This window comes from Pimephales promelas, chromosome 16 (assembly GCF_988280905.1).
Source record: "Pimephales promelas chromosome 16, fPimPro1.hap1.1, whole genome shotgun sequence".
Classification (NCBI taxonomy): Eukaryota; Metazoa; Chordata; class Actinopteri; order Cypriniformes; family Leuciscidae; genus Pimephales; species Pimephales promelas.
In genome coordinates, this window is record NC_142784.1 from 19265231 (window position 1) to 19279519 (window position 14289).

At 36.6% G+C, this 14289-nt stretch overlaps 2 protein-coding genes across 2 annotated transcripts in view; both read left to right on the top strand.

The window, feature by feature from the left end:
* The window catches only part of samsn1a (SAM domain, SH3 domain and nuclear localisation signals 1a), a 31171-nt gene extending 27086 nt beyond the window's left edge, over nucleotides 1-4085 (top strand). Inside the window, exons 10-16 of the mRNA XM_089121153.1 lie at nucleotides 657-737; nucleotides 950-1078; nucleotides 1782-1887; nucleotides 1968-2125; nucleotides 2203-2421; nucleotides 3023-3173; nucleotides 3663-4085. Of these exons, the coding sequence (XP_088977279.1) occupies nucleotides 657-737; nucleotides 950-1078; nucleotides 1782-1887; nucleotides 1968-2125; nucleotides 2203-2421; nucleotides 3023-3173; nucleotides 3663-3766 (948 nt within the window). The 3' untranslated portion in view covers nucleotides 3767-4085. The remainder of the gene's footprint in view (nucleotides 1-656; nucleotides 738-949; nucleotides 1079-1781; nucleotides 1888-1967; nucleotides 2126-2202; nucleotides 2422-3022; nucleotides 3174-3662) is intronic.
* An 890-nt stretch (nucleotides 4086-4975) lies between these two features.
* hspa13 (heat shock protein family A (Hsp70) member 13) lies at nucleotides 4976-12228 on the top strand. Its single transcript, XM_039662749.2, has 5 exons — nucleotides 4976-5115; nucleotides 5817-6157; nucleotides 6233-6446; nucleotides 8156-8323; nucleotides 10587-12228. The coding sequence occupies exons 1-5, from the start codon at nucleotides 5091-5093 to the stop codon at nucleotides 11153-11155; spliced, it is 1317 nt and encodes a 438-aa protein (XP_039518683.2). The 5' UTR covers nucleotides 4976-5090; the 3' UTR covers nucleotides 11156-12228.
* Nucleotides 12229-14289: the final 2061 nt, after the last annotated feature.

The following is a 14289-nucleotide window of genomic DNA, read 5'->3' on the forward strand; positions in this document are numbered from 1 at the left end:
AGTCTTAAACCTAAGGTAGGTTTTATTAATGTATCTTAACAATGGTAATCATATGAAGGATATCATATTCAGTGCCCAGTAGGAAAAAAACAAAACAATCTTGTCACCAAGACATTACTGAACAAGTATGAATGGCTTCATCTATGTCAGATCTAATGTTAACTCAGTTTGCTATTTGTATGAGATTACATGGATTTTTAATTTAGATAATTATTTGTCGTTTTCCTGTGAAAGAGATGACACGTACAGAGCGGATTAGGAATATATCAGTGCTTTTATCAAATTGAAAACATTACATATAAATGATCAAGCGCAAGCATGTCAGGTGATGTTTTAATGACCTAAAGTGCATGATAATGACCATTTTTGTTTTATACGAAAGAATGTACATATATGTTTTTTGATATTATATCTAATCACTGTAAAAATGTTTTTAAGTACAATCAGCTTGGATGTTTATGTCATTTCAACTTAAATTATATTAAACTGATTTAAAAAAAATGCTAATATTATATATTGTATAATTATATTATTCAACATACAAAAAAATGTTGAAAATTGCTTAACTTAATTTAAAAAGTTAAAGCAATGTAAAAACATATGTTGTTATAACTTATTGATATAATTTTCTGCTCTGTTTTATTTACCTGACACAGCGATCCACCAGTTTTGGGAGATTTGACACGTTCAGAAATCAACACTCCCCTTCCAGACTTGAGGAAAATGGAACACCTGAGGTAAGAATAATTTGGATGAATAAAACACTTTAATCTGGTCTTAAAGAGTTTATACCCCATTATGATGCTATGTTTCCTCCTCACAAGATACTTCTCACTATACCCTTAACTGCAAAACAATCAGTTACGATTGACTAATTGACCACTGGTCAGACATACTTGTATACAGATGGATTAATAAAACATATTGTGTTTATTTGTGTACAAAACAGGCAGAGGGTGAATCGACAGCAGAGAACTGTGAGAAACCAGGAAGTCTAGGAAAAAAGATGAAGGCCATCTCGATGACAATGCGTAAAAGGATGGGCAAGAAACACGTCAAATCCTACTGTGAGGACATGGTGAGTCACAATGCAAGTTCCTCATATAATTACTGACACTGATTAGGCAACTCTGTTTTTTATTTTCCAAAATATCAGCAGTTTGTTCAACCATATGATGCATTTAAATGTATAAAGATGTATTATCCCCCTCATTTGCCTCATTGTTATTATGATCTCATCTTATAAGGCAGTCTTATATACACTCTTAGAAGAAATTGTTCTATTTAGAACCAGAAGTGGTTCCATCCCCATTCATATATGGAACTCCAAATTGGTATATAGAACCGTTTTTTTTTTTTTTTTGTAAAAGGTTCTATTGGCCAAGTATGGAACCCTAGGGTTCTATATAGAACCCAGAGGAACCCTTTTTTTTAAGAGTGTAGAAACTTTTAGGGGTTCCAAATACGGAGCACTGATAGAACCTTTTAAGGTAGAACCTTTTCTTCTAAGAACATAGAACTGGTTTCTATCTCTATTAGCTAAGATTTTTAGGCTTATATATTTAAAATTTTTCCATTTCTTTTTAACCTATTAAAATATATTTAAAACTTTATTTTTTACAAACATTTTTAAGTACCTTATTACCCAGAAATTTACTCAAAAATTATAAACCCCCTCCAAAAAAACTAACCCATGTAGCCAAACTACCCCAGTCATCCCTTTCATTAAATCCGCAGAATAGTTGATAGGAATATCCAGACTGATATTTTGATTGGTGCAGGGTGATGACACTGAAGGAGAAACAGAGAATGGGACTCCAGCAGAGAAGAGCTCAGACCGCACCAGCAACTCATTAGAAAGTCTCTACAGTGGACAGAGCTCGTCCAGTAAGTATCTGCACACACGTGACTGAATTACAAAGTGTTTTGACATTGTAATCATACTCTTATTGTTTATATATTTATTGGCTCAGGTGGTGTGACCAGCAATTCAGATGTATCCAGTAACAGAGACAGCCTGAAACTGGAGGAGGAAATGCCCTACACGGGACAGTTCTGTGGACGAGCAAAAGTTCATACAGACTTTGTCCCCAGCCCATATGACACAGACTCACTCAAACTGAAGGTGAGCTGAATCAATCAGCACAAATTTAAAACATAAATTGCCAACAGGAAGTTAATGATGTCGGCGGTCTTTTTTAGGTGGGAGACATCATCAGCATCATAAGTAAACCACCTATGGGCATATGGACTGGAATGCTCAATAATAAAGTGGGAAATTTCAAGTTTATTTATGTGGATGTTTTGCCGGAGAAAGAGAAGGAGGAAGAGGCTGAGGCCCCGGAAATAAGACCTGTGAAAATATGCAAGAATCCACGACCAAATACACTTCTGGAGTTATTAGAGAGACTGCATTTAGAGGTATAACCAGACAGGACATACATACACATGAACACAAATAGAAACATCAAGTACTATCTTGAACAGACCGAGGGGGAAGCTTAAAGGGATAGTGCACCCAAAAAAATGAAAACGCTGCCCTAATTTACTCACCATCAGGTTGTTCCAAACCAGTATAAACTTCTTTGTTATACTGAACACAAAGGAAGAATGTTTGTAACCAAACAGTTGACTAGTATTTTTTTTTTCCATATATGGAAGTCAATGGTGCCCTTCAAAATATCTTCCTTTGTGTTGCAGCATTTGGGGCAGCATTTTCATTTTGTATTTTGTATTTCAAAGTATTTTGTTTTAACTTGAATCACAATTTTTTTTGGATGCGTATATTCAAAACATTTTGCGACTCTCACCCTTTGTACACAACACTTTAAATCAATCCTACAAAAAAAAAATCGCTTAGCTCCCATAAAGAATGATTTTAAAATGCCTGCTCATACAGTGTGTTTCTATTGTGTCTCACACTTCTTTTGGCCAGATGTAATGTAATGCATTTTATATATTTCCATGATGCGTTTATAGCTGTATTGCAACGTTTTAAAGTTTAAAATCTCTTTTGTCACAGGAATATGCATCTTCGCTACTCTTGAATGGCTACCAGACAGTAGATGACCTCAAACATCTGAAAGAGAGGCATTTGATTGAGCTGAATGTGACTGATCCAGAACACAGACACAAGTTGCTTGCTGCGTCAGACTGCCTCTATGTCACAAACAGTAAGTTGTGTCAATACAACCAATTTGATTGACAGTTGTGGGCAAAACCACATTTTGGTTTTCTCTGTGTCCATCTCAGGAAACATTTTGTCAGCAAGCCTCAGGAAGGGCACAGATTCTGCTATCTTTGCATCGTCTATTTTTGTGTTTGGATGAAATTCTGCCTTTTTGAAACATTAGTCCTGTAATATTGAATGTCACAACCTTATCTGTTTTAATTTAATCCATGGTGCTCTGTGCGGTCAGGAACAGACCTTTCCAGGATTAATTGCTGTTTGGATGTGGGCTCACTGTGTGAGCAGGTGGCACATGGTTGGGCCGCTCTGGCTGATATGAGTGTGTGGGATAATAACCAGGAAGACATACTGCCATTTAATTAACATTAATTTCATTTGGGTTTTTGTGCAAACCTGATTTGATTGGCAGAGATTAAATTAACGAGCAGGAGTTTGTATGAGAGATTTAACCTTTCTGTGCTTTGACCTACAGAAGATGGAGAGGGAGAGATGAAGGGCGATGAAGAGGAAGACAAAGATAATGACTGTCCTAGAGACTCGGGTTGTTTTATTCCAGCAGAGTGTCCTGATAGTTGAGAGGCACTCACTAGTGATTAACTAATGTCTCTATACTGATACAGTTATTGGTAAAGCTACAAACAGACACAAAACTATGTTTTCTTTTGTTATAATGTGTGTTAGTCTTTCATTTAGATACTTGTGCTTTGTATTTACACATTTTTGTTCAGCTTTGTGTTGATGTAACCTTTTTCTGTTCAATGTAGATGCCATTTGAACTTTCTTGCCATGCACCATACTTGTGTGTGAGGAGCTTTTTCAAACGTTTATCATGACTGATTTGTATATACAACTGTAATATTATAAAATGATAAAAAATAAATTATTTATTCTGCAACTTTCTCTTGTTTCTAAATTTGGAATAGGCAAACTTTGATGTTGCTAAAATTAACTATTTGTTTCTTAAAATAACTATTGTGGGTGTTTGGATACTGTTCCAGATGACTAGTCCTGTGCTTTACTGTAAAAGGAGGTTTGGTTTCAAAGCACTTTCCATAATATGCAACTCCCCTCTCTGGGCTGCTGTCTAATATTTAGGCTAACGTTACTGGGATTATTGGATGCTTATTTTTGGAAAATGAAAAAGAAAATGTAAAACCTGAGAATGGGACAGGCACAAAGATCGTATATATATATATATATATATATATATATATATATATATATATATATATATATATATATATATATATATATTTCATTATATTAATGCAAAAGTGTGCATAATTTGAATGACAGGGCTGTGGCAAGTCATTTTTTTAAAAAAAAAATTATCAATCTTTCCATATCATCAATTTTAATACGATCTTGTAGCAGGAAATATGTAAGTTTGTGACCACATTTATACATTTTACTTGATACATATTATAATATAGTGGAAAGATATTTTTATTTGATTAATAATACTAGCCTACTCTTTTTGAAAAATGGAGGTTTGCCAAAAATTAAATATTTTAACTTAATTTTGAGATTTGATTTAAATGTATTATTATTATTGTTGTTGTGAATATTATTATTATAACCATTATTTATTTGTTTGTACCATGGATATTTAAAAACGCACTTATTTTCTTATTTCTTTCTATTTATAATTAAACGCACTGACTTCCTTAGACGCTGGTCGAACCATAAGAAATTGTGCAAAAGTCCATTTTGGGAAATGTAGTTTACAGAATAGACAATTCCCCTCACTTTGTAACTATGAGGCTGATGGATAGAACTACAACTCCCAAAAGCCCAACAGCTCGTATTAGGTTGACGTGTTTGTGTTCGTACTGTCGGCGCAGAAACTGAATGAACATCTCATGTACAGTCATTATCCATAGCATATTGTGTTGAAGACATGGCGGGAGAAATGTCCATAATAGGTGAGTGTTCATTTGAACTAATGTAAGTTACGCGGCAAGATACATGTCAAATTTAACCGAAAGAACCTTTGTGTGTAAGTTATGTTAGCCGTTAGCTAGAAACCGAACTGACGCATCTGGCATGACATTCCCAAATAACAACTGACTGTAACGTTACGTGGATAACTGGATTTATTTCAACCAAATCAGTTAGTTATCTTGTCTAGCCTCAGACAAAGCAGTCAGACTCGAACATAAGCGTATTTTATACGCAGTGTAGCTATAGATAACGTTACAGCTGGCTTTCGTTCTTTATATGACAGTTGTTGCAGCGGATGTGTCACAAAACCTAGACAGCATTTTGGGCTTTAGTGTGCCTATCAATATTTTGGTAGGGTGCCTAACGTTATCAATATTTTTTTGTAGGCACCCTACCAAACGTCATCGTGGTCTTTTCCATGTTATATATTTTGTTATGTGTTATAAATACCATGTTTTTGGTCATTTAAGTTATTATATTATCCTTTGAAATGCTTATGAACGGCATGCATGGTAGTCTAATTAATAGTTTAACTTGCTAGTTTGGTAAAACAAAATAATCATGCTATTGCCATCTGATACTGATACTGTACCACCACAATACGTTTTTGTAAGGGAGTGCATTGCCTGATTTCACCATTCTGTCCTTTTCACCATTCATATATATTTGTATGTCTCTACAGGTTCTGTCATCCTGGCTTTATTCCTAGCAGGATATCTGGGACAGCAATACCTGCCTCCTCCAAAGCCCAGGGTCATTGGGTTAGATCTTGGGACCACGTTCTGCTCAGTGGGAGTGTTTCACCCCGGCACAGGCGATATTGAGGTTATTGAAGATGACAAAGGTCGCAAAAGCATCCCGAGTGTGGTGTCGTTCACCCCTACCGGCGTCTTTTCTGGACATGAGGCCCAGGAATTAACTGACACGAATCCTCAAAACACAATCTACGATGCCAAGAGATTTATAGGGAAGATTTTTGACCAAGAGACTTTAGAGAGAGAGAGTGCACGATACCCGTTTAAGGTACACATTTCATACATTTCATTCATCACTCTTACATTTGTCACTCTCTGACATTTTCTTTTTACTATTTTACAGGTGATATTCAACAATGGGAGTGCAGAATTCTTGGTCTCTACAAACAGCACCTTTACAGTTACTCCTGAATTCATCGGATCCCGTCTCCTCCTCAAAATGAGAAAGATGGCGGAGAAGCAACTGGGAGTTCCTATTAATAAAGCCGTCATATCAGTACCGGCAGAGTTTGATGAGAGGCAAAGGAACTACACCATCAGAGCTGCTAACCTAGCTGGTCAGTTTACTACTCGCTTCTTACAGTGTCATGAAACCTTCCCATGTTTTAGTCTTGTCCTTCACACCTCAGAGCGGAAAGACTCAAGAAATGGGTGTGGAAAAGTGGGAGTGTAGATGGTGGAAGAGGGGAGAAATTAATCAATAAAACACAGACCTAAAACACTCTCATTCTACAGAGTAATGAATATTAAAATATGAGCGTTCTCTTGTTGCTAAATATATTATATCGTACAGAACGTACACGCACTCGAGTCAGCATGTGTTTATCGTGTTTATATTGATTCACACTTATATTGAGAAAAACAACAATATCGACATGCAGGGGCGCCGCGCCGCCAGCAATTTATGCTCGAGTGACACTTAGAGGCACGTTTCAGAGACAAAAAGATAACGGTGTTCGAAGTTTCTAACAGCACTTTGCGTTTCCTGTTCTTAAATCGGTCTCCCTCAACAAAACTTAAAGGAAGTTCTTATTTCTTATTGTGGTGATATTATAACACCGATTAATTAATTAATTTGATCAAAAGTAATTCCCTTTAGTAAGATCAATTTCAAGTAATTCCAAACTTCGCAAGGCAGACGACAACATTATGTCATCAAATACACACAACTTGTTAACACTCCACAGCACCACCTAGTGCATTTTGTTATAACTGCGAGTTAGTGCTTGGGATTTTTCATGGATTCACTGCATTTATGGCCAGCAAAGCAACGTAGTAAAATTCTAAATATACTTTATTTTTCGAATAATAATTACAGATCGAAAATTCGAATATTTGTGCACACCCTTAGTCTGGACACCGTGTCTGTGCCGAAATGTTTCCGTGCTGGAATGTGTCCAGACACCGTGTCTATCCTGGAATGTGTCCGGTGAATTTCAGCACTTATTTGACAAAAGAAACTAAATAAACGCCCTGCTAGTTAACTAACTGGAGATATTTTATTTAGTTGTATAATGTGTATATCCATACAGTGAGTTATTTCAAATAGTGGTCGTGAGAATATCGACCCTGGCAAAAACCCATATTGCTCTGCGACATGTGAGTGTCAACAAACTGTCGCTTTGACCTGGTAGTATTTATACCGTAGGGGACGGGATGCTTTACATTCTAGAGAGCATTTGATTGGACAGAAGATGTGTCGAGAAGCTAAAGTCCGCTGTGAGGTCATAAATCCGTGATCCATTTTAGCGGAAGTGAGGGACTGTATGTTTTGAATGCATATATCTCCTAAATGTCATTGGTTTGTAACACACCAGCTTATTCATAACCTTAATCCCAACATACTCACACTAAAAACTACAAAATGTATATTTTGATTTCAGGGGGCCTTTTACATCTCAAAAACTGTGTTTTAGGGTTTCATGACCCTTTCAGGTGTGGTCACATTTAATATTGTTCTCCAATTTCTTCCATACATCTCGAAGCTATTGATAATAGACCTTTTTTGCACTAATTGGAGAAATTTTATTTAGTTGTATAATGTATATCCATTCCGTACAGCGAGTTATTTCAAATAGTGGTCGTGAGAATATAGACCCAAAATTTGGCTGAAATTCCCCTAATGTCACCACAGCTTGTGTGACAGTGACAGTTTAGTTTGGTCTTTCTATTGAAATGATTGAAATTAGCCTGTTGATAATGTTCTGTTCGATGATCAATAGTTAAATAAAATGATCAATCACTGTGCATCTCTTCTTTTATCCAGGGCTGGACATTCTGCGGGTGATCAACGAGCCCACGGCGGCAGCGATGGCCTATGGACTGCATAAAGCAGAAGTGTTTAATGTGCTAGTGGTGGATCTTGGAGGAGGAACACTAGATGTGTCACTTCTCAATAAGCAGGGTGGCATGTTCCTCACCAGAGCAATGGCAGGTGAGTCTGATTGTGATAGACATTATAAATGTCTCAGCACAGAGATTTTACTGTGATGGATGTACAGTATATTTGTGGTTATTAATGGATAGTATTACTTTGTTACCTGCTTAATAGGGCTGGGTAATAAATATCGATTTCTCGATAATAATCGATTCTCATTTTTACGAACCGATATCGATTCTTAAGTCTCAAGAATCGATTAGTCATCCTGTTTCATTTGAATGAATGGGACATTCTATCGCGGCTGCGCGCATTCAAAAAAATCGCAATAATCTTTGTCCTTTGTTACTATTGATATGAAACAAAGTCTCAATTTCCAAATTACGTCCATTTCCTTTAGAAATTCAAAAACATAAATAGAGTTTTGGCGCTGTGGCGTGAGATCACTCTGGCACAGCTCTAGAGAAGCAGCAGCGCTGATCTCTCTCCTGGGTTAATAATACCAATCACAGCGCAAAATAAACATGAAGGAGCATCTGAAAGTGTGTTAAAAGATAAAGAGAGTACAACTTATCGAAATCCGTATCATGTCGTCAGTTAAACAGCTTGTAATCAATGTCTTGTCATGTATCGTCATATTTACCTCAGAAGACCCACATCAACTCGTTAGTCTTATAGAAAAAAACAACTCCAGAGAGGAGCATTTTGCTAAATATATACACTATATTACATATGCATTATAATCTTAAAGTTCTTTAATATTTAATAAATCTGGCAAGTTTTTATGACATTTAAATGTTTATATTTCATATAATCTTCTTATTATAAAAATAAATAAAAGTGTAATTTAAGTGATTCATTCATTATTACCTTCATATTTGAATAAATCTGGCAAATTTTTATGACAGCCACCATTTAAATGTTTATTTTTTATATAATCTTCTTATTATAAAAATAAATAAAAGTGTAATTTAAACGATGAGAAAAATTGGCATTTATTGTAACTGATATCCAAAATAATCGATATTGAATCGAATCGTAATCGAAATCGAATCGAATTGAAAGCTTGTGAATCGAAATCGAATCGAATTGTGAAATTTGTCTCAATACCCAGCCCTACTGCTTAACTGTGTAATGTGTATGTATAGTTGTATATAATTGTCAACAGGCCAGGGCTGTCCTTAGGGGGCAAACACACCTGGCCTATTGTGACTGGACCTTGGGGGAAGCGTAATTATTTTATATTAACTTCAATGTTTCAATGTAACACTTAAGTAATTTTCGCACTTAGACCATACTTCACAATTAATTTAATTACTAATTATACACTTGAGGACTTTTGTTTGTTGTTGGGTTTGAGTGTTATATGAATGTATGTGTGAAAAGAACTGTCTCAGAAAACTTTCCATGGTATTTTCTTTTCATCCTACCACTGTATAATACCTAATAATACAGTAGTTTATAAGCTTTTCCATAATCTCCACCTATTGCCAAACTGTGAATTTGCATTTTCATTCAGCCCGTCTGCCATTTTTTCAGACTAATTATATATGACGTACATAATAATTAAACATTTTTACTCGTACCGTTTCTTAAAAATTGTATTTTTTATTTTTTTTTACTCTTCGTGACTAGCGTATCTACATAGATGGCAGCCAATGAGTGTTAGGATTGTCTCTGACGTTTAGTGAAACACCATGTCATTTCTTCATGGTGGAATCTATTTATTTGAGCGGGGCGACACATACCACTAAAAACACTTTCTACTGAAAACTGTTTGTTCTATAGAGCTGGTAAGTCCCGCCCATCCGTAAAACTCCAAGTGGACCTCTAGGTTCAAAAAGCGTCAATGCTAGTGAATGAGAGAAAATAATTATTTTCTGATCCTGTTTGAATTGTGCCATGAATGTGAACAAATGTTGTCTGTGAATTTTTTAAATGTAATTTCTCATGTAACGAGTTTGACAGTATATTGTATGATTCTTTGCTAGCAGTTGTGGAATAGACATAACAAGAAAGACTACACGTCGCATATGTGGTGTCACCGCAATGACCGCATAAGACATTTTCCCTCCACAAATTAGCGGGATCCGTGTGCTAGTGGTGGTATATCAAATGCGTCGAAAGCAGGAAGAGTTGTAGTCCACAAAGTGTTCTCACACAAAGTCTAACCGTATAAAAAATTTTTTTGGCAAGGTTTTGGGTAATACTCTCACTGAAACCTCACTGACATTTAACACGCATGGAAATGATACCACATCAGGTGCACAAGCCTCATCCTGTTCCAGCACGGGAGTAACACATGTCTTTATCTCCATAGGTAATAACAAGCTTGGAGGGCAGGACTTCACCCAGCGTTTGTTGCAGTTCTCCATGGAGCGAGTGCGGCAGCAGTACGGCGTGCCCCCTACTCTTAAAGAAGACATCCACCTTCTCCGACAGGCTGTCGAGGCCGCCAAACTCAACCTCACCCAGGACTCTCAAGTTCATCTCCGAGTTCCTCTTCACCTGCAGACAACAGGAGAGAACGGAGCGCGAGAGGAAAACGTCCTATTTCAGGAGAAGCTGACGCGGGAACTCTTCGAGGAGCTCAATGCGGATCTCTTCCAGAAGATTCTGACACCCATTGAGACCGTCCTCATAGAGGGCCATCTAGAGAAAGAAGAGGTGGACGAGATTGTCCTGGTCGGAGGATCTACGAGGATCCCCCGCATTAGACAGCTCATCAGTCAGTACTTTGGGAAGGACCCGAACACCTCCGTGGACCCTGACCTGGCCGTGGTGACCGGGGTGGCCATTCAGGCAGGCATCATGGGCGGCTCTTGGCCACTCCAGGTCAGTGCAATTGAAATTCCCAACAGGCACCTTCGCAAGACCAACTTCAGCTGATTGGTTGAGAGACTTGAACTGCTGCTTGGGCATTTGTCACATGACTGATCTGTGCCAACAAGCCAAAATCTGGATAAACGACATGTCTTTAATGTATTTGCTTCCTCAAATGCATTAGCTTTGCAATGAATTGGGCCAAACGCAATGGTTACTAGATCATTTGTTTTTATGTATGGAGTCGTTTGCTCAAATCACAATTTGTATGTTTATCTTCTGAACAGATGCAGAGTATTTATTTAGATCTTCATTATATAAATAGCACTTAGAGAATGTTTTTCTCCCGTTATCCCAAGCGAGTGTCTGCTTGGGACAATATCGGTTAGTTTGTTGCCATCTGTGTGCCTAACTGGTACTAACTGTGCAATAAGTCTTTTACAACTGGTTTTGGCAGGTTTAAGTATGTTGTATTCAGGGAAGCAGCTGTTTGTATATAACTGAACAATCATTCCAGTCTCAGCTATTTATTTATTTATTTTGCAGAGGCTAGCTATCTTAACAGCTAGCAGTTTCTGTCTACTGGAGTTTTGCTTGTGCATTTTTATAATTTCCACATTTAAATGTGATTGATAGACTAAGCATAGTCTGATTATTTTATTTCAAAACACTTGTCTTTTTATGCAAGTTTTTTTTCGAATAGTTAAATATTAGTGTAGTAAACGGTAACTGCCAACTGTTAAATACAAATCATCTCAAAAGTACCAGAATGACCAATGTAGTATATGTTCAAGAAATATTCAAACTGAAACTTTTTAAAATTTAAGTGAATTAAAAGATTTCGATTAAAATATATATTTCATGCTTAACGTTTCACATTCTATAAAAATTGGAAGTGTATTTAACCTTATGGACGAAAAAAATCAATTATGCAAAGTGTGAACTTAAGTTTAATGCACTTTATGTCAGAGTCCAGAACACAGTAAATAAGCCAAAAGGGACAAGTTATTACACATTTATCAGTGTGAATACATATCCAAACATTTCCTGTAACTCTGTTCAAAATATTGAATTATTATAATTCTATTTTTGTAAAAGTCCTGTACCATTTCATGTGTCATTAAAATACTTTAACTTTTGCTACTGTGCAAAGAAATACAAACACTGTCAAATCTGGAGTTTTTTTTATTTTTATTGACTGATCTCTGAAACACATTATTAAAACATCAACCAGCACAATCGTTCAGCCCGTCCTCTGTGTGACAGCACAACCACTGTAAACAATGTCACATCTCACATTTACAATATTAAGTCTGGGGTCAGGGCACCTCAGCAACAGGAAGCCCTGTACAAAGTGTTCAATACATAAAAGAATAGGGTTGACGCTAAAATAATAATTTAATAGTTTAAAAAAGAAAAGCCACTGAACAACATTCAAACACTTTTTATTATAGGACAGTGTCCAAGTAATATTGCACGGCATCGAAACTCCAAGCCAGCTTTCTACAGTGTTCAACTACAGCCTAAACTAAACTTTAACTTTTGGTTTCTGTAATCCCCCATTCCAAACTAATTAGTGGATATATTTTGTCTCCCTTACATCAAACCACTGGTATGTATGCAGAATATGTGCCTAAATGTTCCATGTATTCTGGCATCATACTGACCAAGATGATAAGGCTGGGTGATTTCCTCTCAAAATGACAACTGAACCACATGCTAAATAGGTCAGAGCTGAGATATCAAAATTCAAAATTTCGACCCGAAAAAAAAACGACAGTGTTACCCCTTTCGTTTTTTTTCGTTTTTGGGCAAAAAATTAAGTTTCTCCAATCTTCTCAAAACTCTGGATTCTGATAGAGGGCCATGAGACTTTCACCTGAGTGCAAAAATGGAGGCTCTAGACCCTTCCAGAGTTGAGATATCAAAATTCTAAATTTCGCCCTGAAAAAAAAAAACGACAGTGTTACCCCTTTCGTTTTTTTTTCGTTTTTGGGCAAAAAATTAAGTTTCTCCAATCTTCTCAAAACTCTGGATTATGATAGAGGGCTGTGAGACTTTGACCTGGGTGCAAAAATGGAGGCTCTAGACCCTTCCAGAGCTGAGATATCAAAATTCAAAATTTCGACCCGATAAAAAAAAACGACAGTGTTACCCCTTTCGTTTTTTTTCGTTTTTGGGCAAAAAAATAAGTTTCTCCAATCTTCCCCAAACTCTGGATTCTGATAGAGGGCCATGAGACTTTCACCTGAGTGCAAAAATGGAGGCTCTAGACCCTTCCAGAGCTGAGATATCAAAATTCAAAATTTCGACCCGAAAAAAAAACGACAGTGTTACCCCTTTCATTTTTTTTGCGTTTTTGGTTAAAAAATTAAGTTTCTCCAATCTTCTCAAAACTCTGGATTATGATAGAGGGTCATGAGACTTTAACCTGAGTGCAAAAATGGAGGCTCTAGACCCTTCCAGAGCTGAGATATCAAAATTCAAAATTTCGACCCGAAAAAAAAAAAACGACAGTGTTACCCCTTTCGTTTTTTTTCGTTTTTGGGCAAAAAATTAAGTTTCTCCAATCTTCTCAAAACTCTGGATTATGATAGAGGGCTGTGAGACTTTGACCTGGGTGCAAAAATGGAGGCTCTAGACCCTTCAAGAGCTAAGATTTCAAAATTCAAAATTTCGACCCGAAAAAAAAAAAACGACAGTGTTACCCCTTTCGTTTTTTTTTCGTTTTTGGGCAAAAAAATAAGTTTCTCCAATCTTCCCAAAACTCTGGATTCTGATAGAGGGCCATGAGACTTTCACCTGAGTGCAAAAATGGAGGCTCTAGACCCTTCCAGAGCTGAGATATCAAAATTCAAAATTTCGACCCGAAAAAAAAACCGACAGTGTTACCCCTTTCGTTTTTTTCGTTTTTGGGCAAAAAATTAAGTTTCTCCAATCTTCTCAAAACTCTGGATTATGATAGAGGGCTGTGAGACTTTGACCTGAGCGCAAAAATTTAGGATCTAGACCCTTCCAGAGCTGAAATATCAAAATTCAAAATTTCGACCCGAAAAAAAAACGACAGTGTTACCCCTTTCGTTTTTTTTCGTTTTTGGGCAAAAAATTAAGTTTCTCCAATCTTCTCAAAACTCTGGATTCTTATAGAGGGCCATGAGACTTTCACCTGAGTGCAAAAATGGAGGCTCTAGACCCTTCCA

Coding starts and splice junctions, on each gene's coding strand:
- hspa13 (XM_039662749.2), top strand. CDS start 5,091: ATGGCGGGAGAAATGTCCATAATAG. Junction 6,158..6,232: donor GTGCACGATACCCGTTTAAG/GTACACATTTCA, acceptor ACTATTTTACAG/GTGATATTCAACAATGGGAG. Junction 6,447..8,155: donor CAGAGCTGCTAACCTAGCTG/GTCAGTTTACTA, acceptor TCTTTTATCCAG/GGCTGGACATTCTGCGGGTG.